The sequence below is a fragment of the Phacochoerus africanus genome, chromosome 11 (genome assembly GCF_016906955.1).
Source record: "Phacochoerus africanus isolate WHEZ1 chromosome 11, ROS_Pafr_v1, whole genome shotgun sequence".
Lineage (NCBI taxonomy): Eukaryota > Metazoa > Chordata > Mammalia > Artiodactyla > Suidae > Phacochoerus > Phacochoerus africanus.
Genome location: NC_062554.1, coordinates 7,821,366 through 7,836,588, shown reverse-complemented (window position 1 = coordinate 7,836,588; position 15,223 = coordinate 7,821,366). Strand labels below are relative to the sequence as shown.

Genomic DNA, 15,223 nt, shown 5'->3' with positions numbered 1-15,223 from the left:
TAGTCGGATTCATTAACGACTGCGCCACAATGGGAACTCGGACATGAGACTCTTTAGTCTTTATTTTCTGACTTAGGTCACTGCCTGATTATATAAAGTTTTTTTGAAGTACATCGTGCCCATTTGTTTTCATATTGTCTATGTGTAGTTTCACACCAGAAAAGCACAGTTGAGTAGTTGCAGCAGAGACCATATGGCCCAAAAGCCTAAAATACTTTACTATCCCAGCTTTTACGGAATAAGTTTACCAACCCCTTACTTAGGAGCCCACTGACTAGTACATAATATTCAATTTATGTATCACTGAAAGTTTTTAAATTCAGGACAAATCTGACCCTAAGGGTTTCAGGTAAGATTCTGTGAACCTATGGTAGGTGGTTGTAGACTTGAAAGCCAGCTGGACCTGGGTTCAGATCCTGGCTCTGCTACCCGGTAGCTGTAATAACTGGGGCAGGCCTCTGAGGTCCATTTTCACATCTGTACAGTAGGGATTATTATTCCGTCTAATCCTCACAGGGTTATCAGGAGAATTAAATGAAGTAATTAATATGTGTAAAGCGTAGGAGAATTTTAACACATAGTAGATATAGATACTCAGTGACGAGTAGCTATTATTTTAAGTTGTTATTTTGAAATCGAGTGCCTGCTCCCTGGTATGTGTTTACTAAGTGGCAGTTCCCTTGGCGAAAGACTCAGGATTAGACCCCAGATTCCTGACTTCTTGTCCCATGCCTTCTCCTGGTACTCCTGGTACCGTAATAATATTTCGCATTTTTTATTCTCTTTAAAAGCTCTTCCGAAACCATTATCTCATTTGACAATCATAATAACTTTTTCTGGCAGACAAAATCAACACTAATTTTCTCATTTGTCAGTGAAGGAAATAAGGCTAAAAGAAATGATGGTTTACTCAGACTAAACCACTAGTTTTGGATGAGCCAAGGAGCAAGTGCAGGTCTTCCAACTCCTGGCCTTTGTGCTTCTCATGGCCCAGTCTCACTGCCTTTCAGTGGTCGCATAAAACAGGGCATTGTGGTTGTGTGTTTTCTCTTCTGTCTTGGGCCAGGGTGATGGTGGCACCAGCGTGGGAAGTAGGTAAGTCTTTACTTTTCAAACCGCCAGTGAAAAATCTTTCTTTTCCCTCCCAAGGGATCTCAGGATGGTATCCTATCCTTCTACCAGAAGAGGGGGCCCTACCTCATGGCTTGGAGCTCCTGCACAAGGTAGTGGGTGGTCTGGAGCTTTCCATCTCCTTCACCCGTCCGGGAGACAGAGAGCGGGTGTTGGAAGCCGCTGAGCCGTTGGGCTGGACCTTTGAGAACCATCTGAAGGATCTCGTCAAGGTGGGTGACGCGGAGCCAGCCACCGTCACCATCTCCACCCCGAGGCTCTGGCTGCCCGTGCATTGCGTGCTGCTGGCCGGCCAGAAGCACTTGCATAAGGATACCTACTGCTACCTCCGCTACAAGCTCTACGATCATGACGGCTTTTGGACCCCTCTCAAGAAGCCTAAGGAATCTACAAACAAAAAGCAGGTCATGGTTACTTTTAAGGCATCCAAAAGAGCAGAAGTCACGCGGAGCCCGTCGCTGCTGTGGTACTTCAGGGAGGAGCGGTTAGAGATCCAGGTGTGGCGAGCTTATGGCAATGACAGCGTGGAGAGGCCCCACCAGACCGACAGCTGGGTGGGCTCAGCCTACGTGGACCTGGCCAGACTTGGGGAGAGGTCGGCAAGGACGCTGACCGTCAGTGGTAAGTGAGGAGCCAGCCTCCGCTCTGGAGGTTTGCGCGGCTGCTACCGTGACAAGCACCGTGCGGGACACCCTCTCAGACGTTACTTTATTTATCCTCCCAGCAATCTCGTAAGATAGGTATCAAACCTATTTTTTAAGATGTGAAAACGGAGGCTCAGAGGGGTGGGACAGCTGCCCAGGGTTCCATGCTGGGAAGTAATGATTTCTGTTATTGCATGTTGAAACATTAATAGTAATGCAGTAATGCTTCTTGTCACTAAAGAGATTTGAGAAAGAAGGAAATCTGGCTGCTTTAAAAAGGGCATTATCTAGGGAGTGCCCTGTTGGCTCAGCATGTTAAGGATTCAGTATTGTCACTACCGTGGCGAGGGTTTGATTCCTGGCCCAAGAACGTCCACATGTCGTGGGCACTGCCAGAAAAAGGTGGGGGGACTTATCTAGTGACAGTATACCTTAATGAGGTCACCGCAGATCTAAGAACTGGCTCTGAGCATAGGAGCCCTTAGAGTTCATCCAAATTCATCAGATTGTTGCACCTAACACAGTGCCTAGAACATTGTAAGCACTCTGTTAATATGTGTAAAATAAAAATGAGTAAATTTAGGGGACCGCTTTTAACCACATGTGTAAGAGTCTTGCGATAATCTAGAACGTTTGTTTTTTAAATACACTGAAAAGTGTACCTGCTAATGAGATGAGGATATCCTTTCTGTCTGGTCAGCACATCTTAAGAGTCGTAAAATCTCCATGTACTAAACTGATTCACAAGGGAGAAAGGGGAGGGAAAAGGCAACACTTTGCAAGTGGCATTATGGGTGCTTTTCTTTCAAACATTTGTTCAGTTCTTGCTGTTTGTCCTTGGCCCTGGGGACTCAAAGGTGAGTCAGAAATAGTTAACGATCTAATGGGAGAGTTGAGTAGTAAATAAACAATTACAGTGAAGGGTAAAGACTATTTAAAGTATATTCTCAGTAGCATTTTGGGAGCACAGGGACACAGCATCTCTTTGGTTGAAGGATGACATCTCAGTAGAAGTGATGCTTGACCTGAGTTTCAAAGGATTTAGGAGTAAGTCAAGAAAAGAGTGAAAGAAATGTTTTCTAAACAGCAACAGTGTGGGAGGCACAGAGAGGTGAAGCAGCTGGATACATTGTAGACGCTGTAAGTATTTTGGTCCTGCTAGATCACAGGATACACAGGTTGGAAAATGATGGGGGATGAAGCTCGAGTGGTGGGCAGGCATGCTGTCTTGAAGGCCTCTTCTAAGCGAGAGAGTTTGGCTTCTTTTCTGAGAGCCATGAAAAATTATCATGGAGTTCCCGACATGGCTCAGCGGACACAAGTCTGACGAGCATCCATGAGGATGCAGGTTTGATGCCTGGCCTCGCTCAGTGGGTGAAGGATCCAGCATTGCCATGAGCTGTAGTGTAGGTCACAGATGCGGCCCGAATCTGGCATTGCTGTGGCTGTGGTGTAGGCTGGTAGCTGTAGCTCTGATTAGACTCCTAGCCTGGGACCCTCCATATGCCACAGGTACAGCCCTAAAAAGACAAAAAAAAAAAAAAACCTGTTATGACGAGTTCCGAATAGAAGAGTGACGTGGCTTTTCTTCCTAGAAAACTTAAGTCTGGCAACTATAGTACAGAATGAATTGAAGATGGCCAGACTAGACGCTTTACAAACATCATATTTATTCATCTTAATATTCCTATAAGGTTAGTTGTCATTTCCCCCACTATACATTTGAAGAAACTGAATCACAACCCTGTTTTAGCTCTGTTATCCTTGTGCTCTGAGCCTTTTGTTGAGCAGGTGGCCCAAGCTAAAGAATGTACTATCTGGGTGGTCATCCCAGATGCTCTGGTTCTCTCTGGACCCCGCAGGTAGAATTCTGGCTCTACGGAGCACCTCATCAAATGCCGTGTGCCCCATTTGATCTGGTTTGGCCTAGAGTCCCTTCGGAGAGACTGCAGAAAAAGTCCTTGAGGTGTGCAAAGCTCCCTTGAACTGCAGTTCATAAAGACAGACGTTTAAATTTAAGCTCACTGCGCTAAAGAAAGTAGGTTTGGGATGCTTGATACAGACTTAAAGGTCAAAACTCAAACACACTTTTTTTAAGTCACTTCATTGAGTGATACCAAAGGCAGTATTTACCTTCTCCTATTGCCCATTTCCCTCCTACTTTCCCACACCCCACCACCGTTTTATCCTCTCGTAAAGGGGCCTGTACAAAGCATAGCATTAGATGTGTTTGTTGGATGAGTCAGTCAGTTCATCTAGTCATCCATCCATCCGACCACCCTCCCAAGTCCTGTTAAGGTTCTTGAGGATAAGGATTTAACTGGGTTGCTTTTGAGTACCTTCCCTTCTGTGACCTGCCCTTATTGTCTCCTTGTGATAATCCTAAGAATCCACACATTGCATTGGAAGAAAACAGGTTACCTAAAAAAAAGACAGGAAAGGTTCTGTCTTAGTCCCATCTGCGAAGCAATTAAGTCCATTTTCCTGAATTGAAATAGGTCTAATGAAGCAAACTTTGAGATTTTCAAGGAACTATTAATGCCTCCTACTTTGTAAATAAGGTCTCATCTTAGTATCCAACAAATCAGAAAAATGTAAATCCCTGAGTTTAAATCTGCCATTTATTGGGCGTCATCTCGACGGGTTACACTCTGTTTTAAGTTCTGTTGCAGTGTAGTTAATTTACAGAGTTGTGATCACTTCTGCCGTTCAGCTTGTTTCTTAACCCCCGAGATTCCAGCACATGAAAAATACTCAGCAGATGCTAACTCCCTTATTTTCCTTTTTACCGCCTTCTGCCCCCCCCCACCCCCATCCTCCTTCCCTTCCACATGAGCTTCACGGCTCCTGCCAGAACCTGTTTCGCTGGCGAAACAGTCTAAAATGAGCACCAGCTCAGCTTCCTAATGAGAAAGTCTAAGAAAAGGAAAGAATGGGACATGTGGAAAAGAAGACGGCTACTCCTGATTCATCAAAGCTTAAACTTTTAAGAGGCTTCAGAGGTCATCCAAGTCTAGTTGCCCTCAGCATGTGACCTCCTTCATGGCGGCTCTGCCTGGAGGTCCCCTGGCTTTGGCCTGAAAGCGCTCACCACTTTCCATTATTGGAGATGGTGGCGGGGAGGGGGTCGAGGGGAGGGGTGTGCCTGTGTATTCACTTCACAGTTTCGTTTGCACGTTGGTGTATTAAGGCCTCTCTCGCCAAAGGAGAGCGGGCCATAAGCACCCCCAGCGAGCGTCTCCAGGTTGAGAGCGTGTCCTTGGCTCCTGCTTGCCTAGGCTTATTCTCCTCCATCCTCTCATAGGTGTGTATCCTCTCTTTGGACGGAATGCTTCCAACCTCTCCGGAGCTGCCTTGCGAGTTCACGTGGTTCTTTCCTCTCTCTCTTCACACCCTGGGCCCCCTCACGAGCTGGACTCCATGGACTGCAGCAGCCACAGCGAGTCTGAGCAGCTCCCCAGAGGAAACGATGAGACCCAGCTCTCTCCACCACGTGGCCGCCCGCAGTCCCCAGCCTCCACGCAGGTCCCCTGCAGCAGCAGCACCGCAGGCGTCGGCCCCGCCCAGGAGGGCCCTGCAGAGCTGGATGGAACTTTTGCAGCCAGTGTCTTGGTAGAAAGGGCCATGCACTTGAGCCTGAAAGGTATGTTGTCCTCCCTTATCCAGAAACACGTATCTGACTCCACAGGCTCTGGTCCTGTCTTCACAGATCTTTCTCCCAGATCATGACAGAGTCTGGGAGAATGGGTCATCATTTTAATCACTAATTATATTTCTGAACCTAAATGGACCACATCAGTTCTCCTAATTTTGCGTATCATAAATTCTCCAGTCCAGAAACCTGAGTATCAACTTAAATACTTCTCTTTTCCTTTTCCATAGTCAAATTGTCTTTTTTCTTTATTTGTTTTGAGGGGCCACGCCCACAGCGTGTGGAAGTTCCCCAGCCAGCCAGGGATCAGACTCAGGCCACAGCAGCCACCCAAGCTGCTGCAGTGACAATACCGGATCCTTCACCTGCTGCGCCCCAAGAGGACTCCTGTCTCTCTACCTTCTACTCCATTCCCGCCAACTCAGGCTCTCTTCATTAGGTCCCTAGAGCCAAGGGGTTTTAGGATCCATAGGCCCCCAAAGGATCCAAGGATACAAGTCAGAGTCGGTGAACTTCAGTAGGAAGATAATTACATCTTTATTTTTATTAACTGAAATTTAACATTTCCTCCAACTGTGAATGTAGACACTAGACACTAGTGATGTGAACGGTAGCTGTGACGTCAGTAGTAAAAGTGGCAAGTGTTTGCGTGTGATATTTTAGGTATTGCGGATACCTTGGAATATTCCTTTTTTTCAGGGGGCATAACCCCGCAGCACATGGAGGTTCCCAGGCTAGGGGTCTAATTGGAGCTGTAGCCACTGGCCACAGCCACAGCAGCACTGGATCCTTAACCCACTGAGCAAGGCCAGGCTCCTAGTCAGATTCATTAACCACTGAGCCACGACAGAAACTCCTGGAATACTCTTTATACCTCCATCGTTACCTCAAAATTAAAGTAGTTATTAAACCTGTAGTTAGGTCTTGTTATGTGTCAATAAAGCACATATATTACTCTATCACAGTTTTCTTAATATTTTGATAATTTATGCCAATATAATTTGATTTCTTTGTAATCCTGATATTTTACGTTATGCTTTTTTTTTTTTTTGGTCTCGTTGCCTTTTCTAGGGCTGCTCCCGCGGCATATGGAAGTTCCCAGGCTAGGGGTCGAATTGGAGCTACAGCCGCCAGCCTACTATGCCAGAGCCACAGCAACGCGGGATCCAAGCCGCGTCTGCAACCTACACCACAGCTCACAGCAACGACGGGAACTCCAAAAAAAAAACAATTTTAAAAGAAGAAGCCCATAGACCTCATCAAAAGCCAAAGGAATCCATGGCACATAGAACCTGCCCTACTTTTATTCAGCCTTGTAATTGCTTCTAAAATTTTCCCTTTTACCATCACCTTTCTCTTTTGCCTGGCTGATTCCACCTCTCTCAAAACTCAGCTCAAGCATCATCATCTAACAGTTTCCCTGTTTGCTCTCCTAGCGCTTTTGCCTCTATCGCAGCATGTGTCACCTGCACTAAAATTGTTGGCATGATCTTCTTCTACTAGGTAGGAGCTGTTTAAGAGCAAAGACTTTATCTCATTCATTCGTCATTCATTCAGCAAAAAAACTTACCTGTATTTGCTGTATGCAAGCACCATCCTTGGTACTGGGCATAAAGCAATGAACAAAGCAAGCAAAAATGGTGCCCTCGAGAAGCTTGCATTCCAGTAGAAATATATTCAGCCCTGTATTCCCAGCCAGTAAGTTGTGCGTGTGTGACCCGGAGCAAGTTATTATCTCTCTGGGTCTTGACTTCCTTATGTGTAAATGGCTGTAATTAGCGGTTCAGAGACGTGGAACGGCTGCCTGAGAGGCAGAAAATCTGTATCATGAGTCCAGAAGATGTCAGCGTGCATCTTTTGGTTTGACCTTCCTACTTGGCTCCTGTCAATTCCGTGTTGTCTCTCCGTTTGTGTTGTGTATTTTTATTACTTTGGAAGAGAAACAAAACTCATGCTCACAGTAGCTGTTGTTTGTCTTTCATTCCTCTCTCTCCCCATACACGCTACCAGCAGACCTGACTGCTGGGATTTTAAGCATCCACAGAGACCTGAAGGTTCTCACACATCTCATCACCTTTGTGAGTCAGAGACTCGGAAACGTTCTATCTGCGGACAAAGTCTTCTCCCCACACAGTCTCGCTTTGCTATATTAGAGATACTGAGATCCTGTATGAGCCATAACATTGGGAAACAGGCTTTTTCCTTTTCATTGCCCTCCCTAAGCAGCCCTTTTGTGACAAGTTGATTTATAAGCACTGAACTTGTAAAAAAGAAAAATCAGTAGATAAATGAATTTTAAGGTAAGCACAAAAAAGCTTTTACTTTTGCAAGAATTGTTCTGGTTTTTTTTTTGTTTTTGCATTGAAAATAAAATTTAAAATTTAATTGGTAAACGTATGGGAGTCAGAAGACTGGCTTCTGCCTGCCCAGGCCAGTGACTTGCTTCGTCACTTTGGGCAAACCTACGTTTTCCTCAGCTATGAAATGTGATGGCCTCTGCAGCTCTCCTCTTCTAAGAACGTGTCCCCACGCTCTGGGAGTCAGCTATAAACTGCCAAGCCTTTGTGAAAATCGGGTAGAAGCTTCCTTAATACCCACGTCGGCTGTCTTCTGCCCTTTAACCGAGTTCTCAGTGCAGCCATCCCTTTCATGCCTCGGAAGCGTCTTCCTTGAGGAAGGAAATCAGCGCTTCCCTAGTGCAAAGCTACGTGCAGAGGATTCACAGACAGCCCTGAACTAGGAGCTCTGCCCTCGGCAAAAGTTAAACCTGAGGCAGCATACTCCCCACTGTGGTCCTGGTTCTGAAATACAAGCGTTTGTTGGATACTTTTGTTAGGAAAAGCTCTGAGAAGCCTTCAAAAATCAGCTTGTTGAGCACTCATAAGGTTTGTGTACTTATCTCTAGCCCTGTCTGACAGCGAGGCAGTCAGTGAACAGAGAGGTGGTGTGATTTGAGGTCTGGTCTAAGTTATAGGCAGTGAAAACCAAAGCCACCCTCAGTGTCATCAGCCTTCAGAGGCGCTCTTTCCCCGGCCCAAGTAGGCTTAGGGGGTCCTTCTGGGTTCCCCTTATAGTCTTTATCTTGTCTTTAGCTTATTGTGTTTATAATATTTATTTAACTCTGCCTCCAGATCAAGAATCAGATCTGACTCATCTGTGCCTGTGTGACAGAGCAGGTTTCAGTTAATGTTAGCTTAACAAACTGAACTGGGCTTTTAGTAACAAACGCATTTGGGTATCGCTTGAGGGCAAGTTTCATCCATTTGCCCGAGACAGAGGGAGGGCTGTGCCCTTCAGCAGATAGAATTAATTAGGACTGTTGCAGTGGACTGTCCCCGGAAAAGGAGTTGGGAAACCTGGCTGCGTCTTGCAGTTGCTGGTTTACCAGACGTGTGATGAGCAAGCCAAAGAGCAGTCTCTCCTTCATTGGTTTTGTTTTATTTTGTTTCCATTATAGCTGGTTTACAGAGTTCTGTCAATTTTCTACTGTACAGCATGGTGACCCAGTCTCACATACACATTGTTTTTTTCTCACATTATCCTGCTCCATCACAAGTGACCAGACATAGTTCCCAGCGCTAGACAGCAGGATCCCATTGCTTATCCGCTCCAAAGGCAATAGTCTGCATCTACTGAGCCCAGATTCCCAGTCCCTTCCACTCCCTCCCCCTCCCCCTCGGCAACCACAAGTCTGTTCTCCAAGTCCATGATTTTCTCTTCTATGGAAAGATTTGTTTGTGCTATATATTAGATTCCAGATATAAGTGATCTCATATGGTATTTGTCTTTCTCTTTCTGACTAATTTCATTTAATATGAGGGTTGCCTCATTTGTAAAATAGAGATCATGACGCCTTTCTTGTGTGATTATCAGGGGTGTTAACAAGCACAGGTTTAGTATATTAAAAAAAAAAGTTTGTGAACTGTAAAGTGTCAAAAATAAGGGTTATTTTAATCTCACTGAAACAAATATACCATTCTTTTTTTTTTTGTCTTTTTGTCTTTTTAGGGCCATACTCACGGCATATGGAGGTTCCCAGGCTAGGGGGCCAATCAGAGCTGTAGTAGCTGGCCTATGCCACAGTCATAACCACACGGGATCCGAGCCATGTCTGCGACCGTGCCACAGCTCACAGCAACACTGGATCCTTAACCCACTGAGCAAGGCCAGGGATCAAACCCACAACCTCATGGTTCCTAGTCAGATTCGTTTCTGCTGGGCCATGACAGGAACTCCCCATACCATTCTTAATGCTACTACTTTTCATACTTACATAAAACACAGGAAATTCAGTGAAAACACTTAAGATGGAAAAGCTGATTCATCCCAAGTCCTGTTAACTGCTCTGTTGGCTCCAGGCCTGTAAGAGGTCCAGCGCCTTCATCTGGGCGGCCTCCAGAAGGGTTTCAGAGCTTGACCTTTTCCAGAAATGCAAACAGACCCAGCTGAACTTCCATCCCCCAGGGGAGAGCCAAGGGAACCTGACAGACCTGCTCTCCCAAGCTGGTTTCTTTATCACCTGCCTGTTTGGCTGAAAGGAGTATTTCTGATTCAAAACTGAATACGGAACAATTTTTTTTCCAAAGTAAAAATAATACTTCTATTTCAAGGTCTTTAGCATATAGCAACCTCCAAGATAACAAACCTTAAAAGCAGGGGTTGGGGTGTGAGCGAGATCTGAGCAGTGTTGGTACATATCTAGAATCGGGGTTTATCATGGGAAGAAATTTGAGAGCACATGTTTCTGGTGAAGGAACTCGATGCCAAGAGAGCCAGAACGAGGTACCCGGTGTCACACTAAATCAGTGACAGAGAACCCCAGAAGCAGGGGTCGCGTCTCAGAACTAGAGTTGGTCCTCTGCCGAGCGCTCAGCCTTCCTGAGGAGCTGCCGTGTCCTCCACTGCGCCCGCCGCACTTCCCTCCTTCCCCAGACCTGGCAAGTGTCTAGACGTCGGGCAGCGGGGAGTCTGCACACCTTGAGTGAGGGCCGTGGCTCTACTCTGTGCGTTCAAGGAGCTCTCAGTTGCATGAGGGAAAGACAGACCCCCCACTGATTATGGAATAGTCTGGAAACTGCCAGCATAGAGGCAGATGATCGCTCCCAAACTCTGAGGACTCATGCCATTTGATTAGAAGCTTGAGACCTACTCAGGAAAATGGGAGCGAGCAGGGGGACGGGGAAGGAGAGACAGGAGAGATGGCCGCTGTGTCAGGGAGAGTCCAGTTATCCGAAACAACCCACCCCGGCCATTTTAAACAGGAAGGAGGTTAATATAGAATTTTTTTTTTGGGGGGGGCTTTTTAGGGCTGTACCCATGGCATGTGGAGGTTCCCAGGCTATGTAGGAGTCCATTCGGATCTGCATCTGCAGCCTACACCACAGCTCATGGCAACACCGGATCCTTAACCCGCTGAGCAAGGCCAGGGATCGAACCTGCGTCCTCATGGATACTAGTCAGGTTTGTTACTACTGAGCCACAACAGGAACTCCGAATATAGATTATTAAAATACTTCAGATTCCTGGAAGGGCTCAAGGAATGGGCTCTAGGCTAAGCTCTCAGGAGAGAACCGGTAGATCTTTTTAGTTCAGAATACAGTGCCGGCACAGCAGTCCAGTGATCAGAAACTCTCATCATCGCTATTACCTCTGGGCCTCTGGGCACCTAGAGCAGGAAACTCCCTGTTGCCCTTGCTGGGAGCAGGAGCAGAGGGAAAGGAGCATGTCCTCTGCCTCACGTCTGTCTGCCAGATCCGTCGTTAATGGCCTCCAGTTGTTCGAGGCCAGCTGGTCTCCATACTCCAGCACACTCGAGACGGGGAGGCGGAGTCCTGACCCTTCCATCTCTGCAGTACAGGAATACAAGAAAGGGGCAGTGGATGCAGAGCAAGTCAGCCCATGTCCTGCTGTCAGTTTCATGAAAATAAAACTTAAGACGATAGCTCACTAGATAAAGGTACGATGAATGCTCTTTTGTCTATTTTTCACCGGTAAGGATGGTGCTGGATTGCGGATTTCCATGGCATTAACGCTTCTTTGTTTATGACCATCTTATTAGAATCATTTTCTCCTGCTCTTTCAAGAATATGTTTATAAACTGGTTTCGCCATCTTGTAGCCAGTGTTTGTTTTATTTTGTTCCTCCTATAGTTTTTCTCTGTATCTTAGTGCTTTTCTGATTCTGAGGCTCTTCTGCCTCCTGGTAAAGCCTCCTGCCTCGCAGCCACCAGCACTCTCCCTCCTAAGGCGAGTACTTTTCCAGCACTCTTCCTCCTCTTCAGGTCTCGTTCCGGAAGCCTCCTTGAGGAATTTCCACTCCCTTTTCTCTGTCCATCACCCATTTTCTTACTTTATTAATTATCCCCAGTAAGAAGGAGTGAAAAGTAATGCCATCTGGTCTTGTTTTTAAGCCATGAGATTAATAACATGACAAGATTTGGGGGTTGGGGGGAGTAATATTTTTAGTTTAAACAAATATGGCAACATTATGGAAGATACTATAACATTCTTATGAATTTTTTAATTTTTTGACCATGTCTGCAGCATGTGGAAATTCCTAGGTCAGACATCAAACCTGTGCCACCTTGGTGACCCGTGCCACTGCAGTGACATTGCCAGATCCTTAACCCACAGCACCACAAGGGAACGCCTCACATGAGTTTTTCGATAAAATACAAGCCTGCTGATAGATGTCATGTTTATTGTTGCACTTTCAAGGCAGCAGGAGCCCCAGCACTCCAGGTTTCAGAGTTTACTTTTCTCTAGGTTGTTGTTGCTTTGGTGGGAAAGTTTGAACAGAATTGGTCTACTCTGATGGCACATGTTTGGGTTGAGGAAATAGAGCAAAGCAAGAGTGCAGGTACTTCTCTTTCCCTAAGAGGAGGTGGAAGTTGGAGAGCTCTAATTGGGCGTGTGCAATTCAGTGATTCCACCTAGAGAGTCCAAAGAGGCGTTTCAGAATAGAGGGCGTTGGAGTCTGTCTTGTCAGGGTGACTTATTAAAAGTTACGCTGCTTGTGGGAGGAAGTACAGTTAGCAATTCTGAGTAGAAATTTGTCCATCAGATTGCTTTCTGTCCACAAGGGCAGCCTGAAGAAGAGTGGCTGCTAAAAGGCACAATCAGAGAAGGAGCAGGGTGGAGCCTCAAAGATTAACTTCAGCCACAGAGTGAAGTGGGAGTTGGATTTGGGGGAACCTTGAGCTAGTCAGGGAGAAAGACAAACCCATTAGAATCCACATGCAGAATTTGCTCCTCTGGGTCGCATGAATGTTTCAGACATACTGCTTTTCTTCTGTTCTCTTCTCTTCCCTTCCTCTGGAATCCCCAGAGTCATAGCATTTTAGAGTTGAAAGGGACCTTACCGACGTGTAGTGTCTGTAGTAGTATTCACCGCTGTCTCAAGGAACTCTGTCCTCTGATGCACATGTTCTCTGGTTTTACTGTCCAGTGTGGTAGCTCTTGAGTGCTTGAAATATAACTAGTGCAGCTAAGAAACAGAATTTTTAATCTTACTCAGTTTTCACTAACTTAAAGTAGAATAGCCCCATGTGGCTGCTGGTTATCTTGCTGGACAGCTCAGTTAGACGATCTAGTATTGCCATCCATCTTCATTTTACATTGTTTTAGGAGAGAATAAATGGCTAACTCTCCCACATTGGACACCTGATCTTGTAAAATTAACACCAGCACGGTACTCAGTGGGTTTTTTTTTTTTTTTTTTTTGAGGCGGGTGGGGGGCGGGGGTTATTTCCTGCAGCGTATGGAAGGTCCCAGGCTAGAGGTTGAATCAGAGCTGCAGCCGCCTACCTACGCCACAGCCACAGCAACACAGGATCCAAGCCAAGTCTGAAACCTATACCACAGTTTACAGCAACAAGGGACCCTTAACCCACTGAGCAAGGCCAGGGATTGAACCTGCATCCTCATGGATACCAGTCAGGTTCATAACCAGTTGAGCCACAACGGGAACTCCCAGTACTCAGTGTTTTACATTCATTTAACTCGAGTGGAGGCAGTACAGGTCATGGCTGAGAGCTTGGACCCCAGAGCCAGAATGCTTGAATTGGACTCTCAGTTTACCATTCAGTAAAGGGAGTGTGACCACTTAATAAATGTTTGATACCTCTGTACCCTACCTTTTTCGTCTGTGTATTGGGAAGAAGATCTTCCTCATAGGTTTATTGCAAGGATTAAATGAGTTAATACATGTATAGTTCTTAGAATGGTGCCTGGCACATAGTAATTGGTATATAAGTGTTACCTACTATTATTTAGTTTTAATCCTTACAATGTCTGTGGAGATATAACTATCATATGCCCCACTTGGGGAATCAGTGGCCTAGAGACCTTGCCCAAGGTCACATAGAATGTGTGTGGCAGAGCTGATCACTGATCATCTGACCTGTAGGTCTGGGCTCTTAGCAGTTCTTTTTTTTTTTTTTTTTTTTTTTTTTTTGGCCATAGCTCTGGCATGCAGAAGTCCCTGGGCCAGGGATCAAACCTGCACCACAGCAGCAACCCGCACCACAGCAGTGACACCAGATCCTCAACCTGCTGTGCCACCAGGGAACTCCTGCAGTTCTGTCTTTTGCCTCTCAGTCTAGTGTTTTCCGTCATCTCACAAAGTACAAAGAGATGGGAAAAGTTGTTTGCTTTTGTTAAAAAATATTTTTTATTATAGTTGATTTATCGTGTTCTGTCAATTTCCGCTGTACAGCAAAGTGACCCGGTTATACATATATATATATACATTCTTTTTGAGAAGTTGTTCCTTGTTGGGTAATATTTATGAACTGAGCCTTGAAAGGACAGCTTCAGTAGCAGAAGCTTTTCAGATACAAAGAATAGCTTAGGCAGAGGCCCAGAGGGTCGGGGAGAGCCGGGACTGGTTCTTCTTGTGGCTTTATAAAGAGAGGCCTCCAGCCTAAGCATAGTCACTCCACTCTTCTCTTTTCAGGGAGCCCCTTGACCGAGCGGAAAGTCTCAGTACCCAGTTGTTGCGTTTCCTTTGCAACAGCTGATGAGCCATCTCCTGTCTTCACCCAAGTGGTTGAAAACACAGATTCCCCCATCTGGAATTTTCAACAGCAGTCAAGGTTTGTATTTTATGTTGTTCCATCGACCTTCAGAATCTGCTTTTTGTTCCGAGAGACAGGCTCAGAGCAAAGAATGTAACAGACACAACACTACTGAATCAACTTAGAGCATGCTTTCCTTATTAAATGGTTATTTCATCCTAGTTCCTGTGAATTCACAGCTAGTGGTGGTTTAAAGGTTTCGTTGTGTTTTTAACTCTGCTCACTGCAGCTCAGTGCCGCACTGGTGTTCGGTGAAGACGTCTTATATGTTCTGCGCTGTTCTAGGCAGCAGGAGTTAAAGCCAATTATAACAGTCCCCCTGGAGTTCCCATTATGGCGCAGTGGAAAGGAATCCGACCAGTAATCATGAGGTTGTAGGTTTGATCCCTGGCCTCGCTCAGTGGGTTAAGGATCCAGAGTTGCCATGAGCTGTGGTGTAGATCGAAGATGCGGCTTGGATCTGGCATTGCTGTGGCTGTGGCATTGGCCAGCAGCTCCAACTCCAATTTGACCCCTAGCCTGGGAACCTCCATATGCCGCAGGTGTGGCCCTTAAAAAAAAAAAAAAAAAAAAAAACAGCCCCTGAAGACACCTCAGGTGAGTGTGGAAGAGAGTATACAGGTTGTCTAGGCGAAGAGGGCAGAGAGCACTGATCACAGGAATCCAAGGATTATCCATCTGTAGGAAAGATTTCTGATGCAGTGCAAAGAGCCTGGGCTT

At 45.9% G+C, this 15,223-nt stretch overlaps 1 protein-coding gene across 4 annotated transcripts in view; it reads left to right on the top strand.

The window, feature by feature from the left end:
- The window catches only part of C2CD3 (C2 domain containing 3 centriole elongation regulator), a 122,955-nt gene that overhangs the window by 67,224 nt on the left and 40,508 nt on the right, over positions 1 to 15,223 (top strand). For all 4 annotated transcript variants that reach the window (XR_007130990.1, XR_007130989.1, XM_047754141.1 and 1 more), the window contains 3 exons: positions 1,150 to 1,752; positions 5,080 to 5,418; positions 14,383 to 14,521. Coding sequence is in view for 2 of the 4 variants with exons in the window: in XM_047754141.1 (XP_047610097.1) it covers positions 1,150 to 1,752; positions 5,080 to 5,418; positions 14,383 to 14,521 (1,081 nt within the window). In the remaining 2 variants the exon portion in view is untranslated. The remainder of the gene's footprint in view (positions 1 to 1,149; positions 1,753 to 5,079; positions 5,419 to 14,382; positions 14,522 to 15,223) is intronic.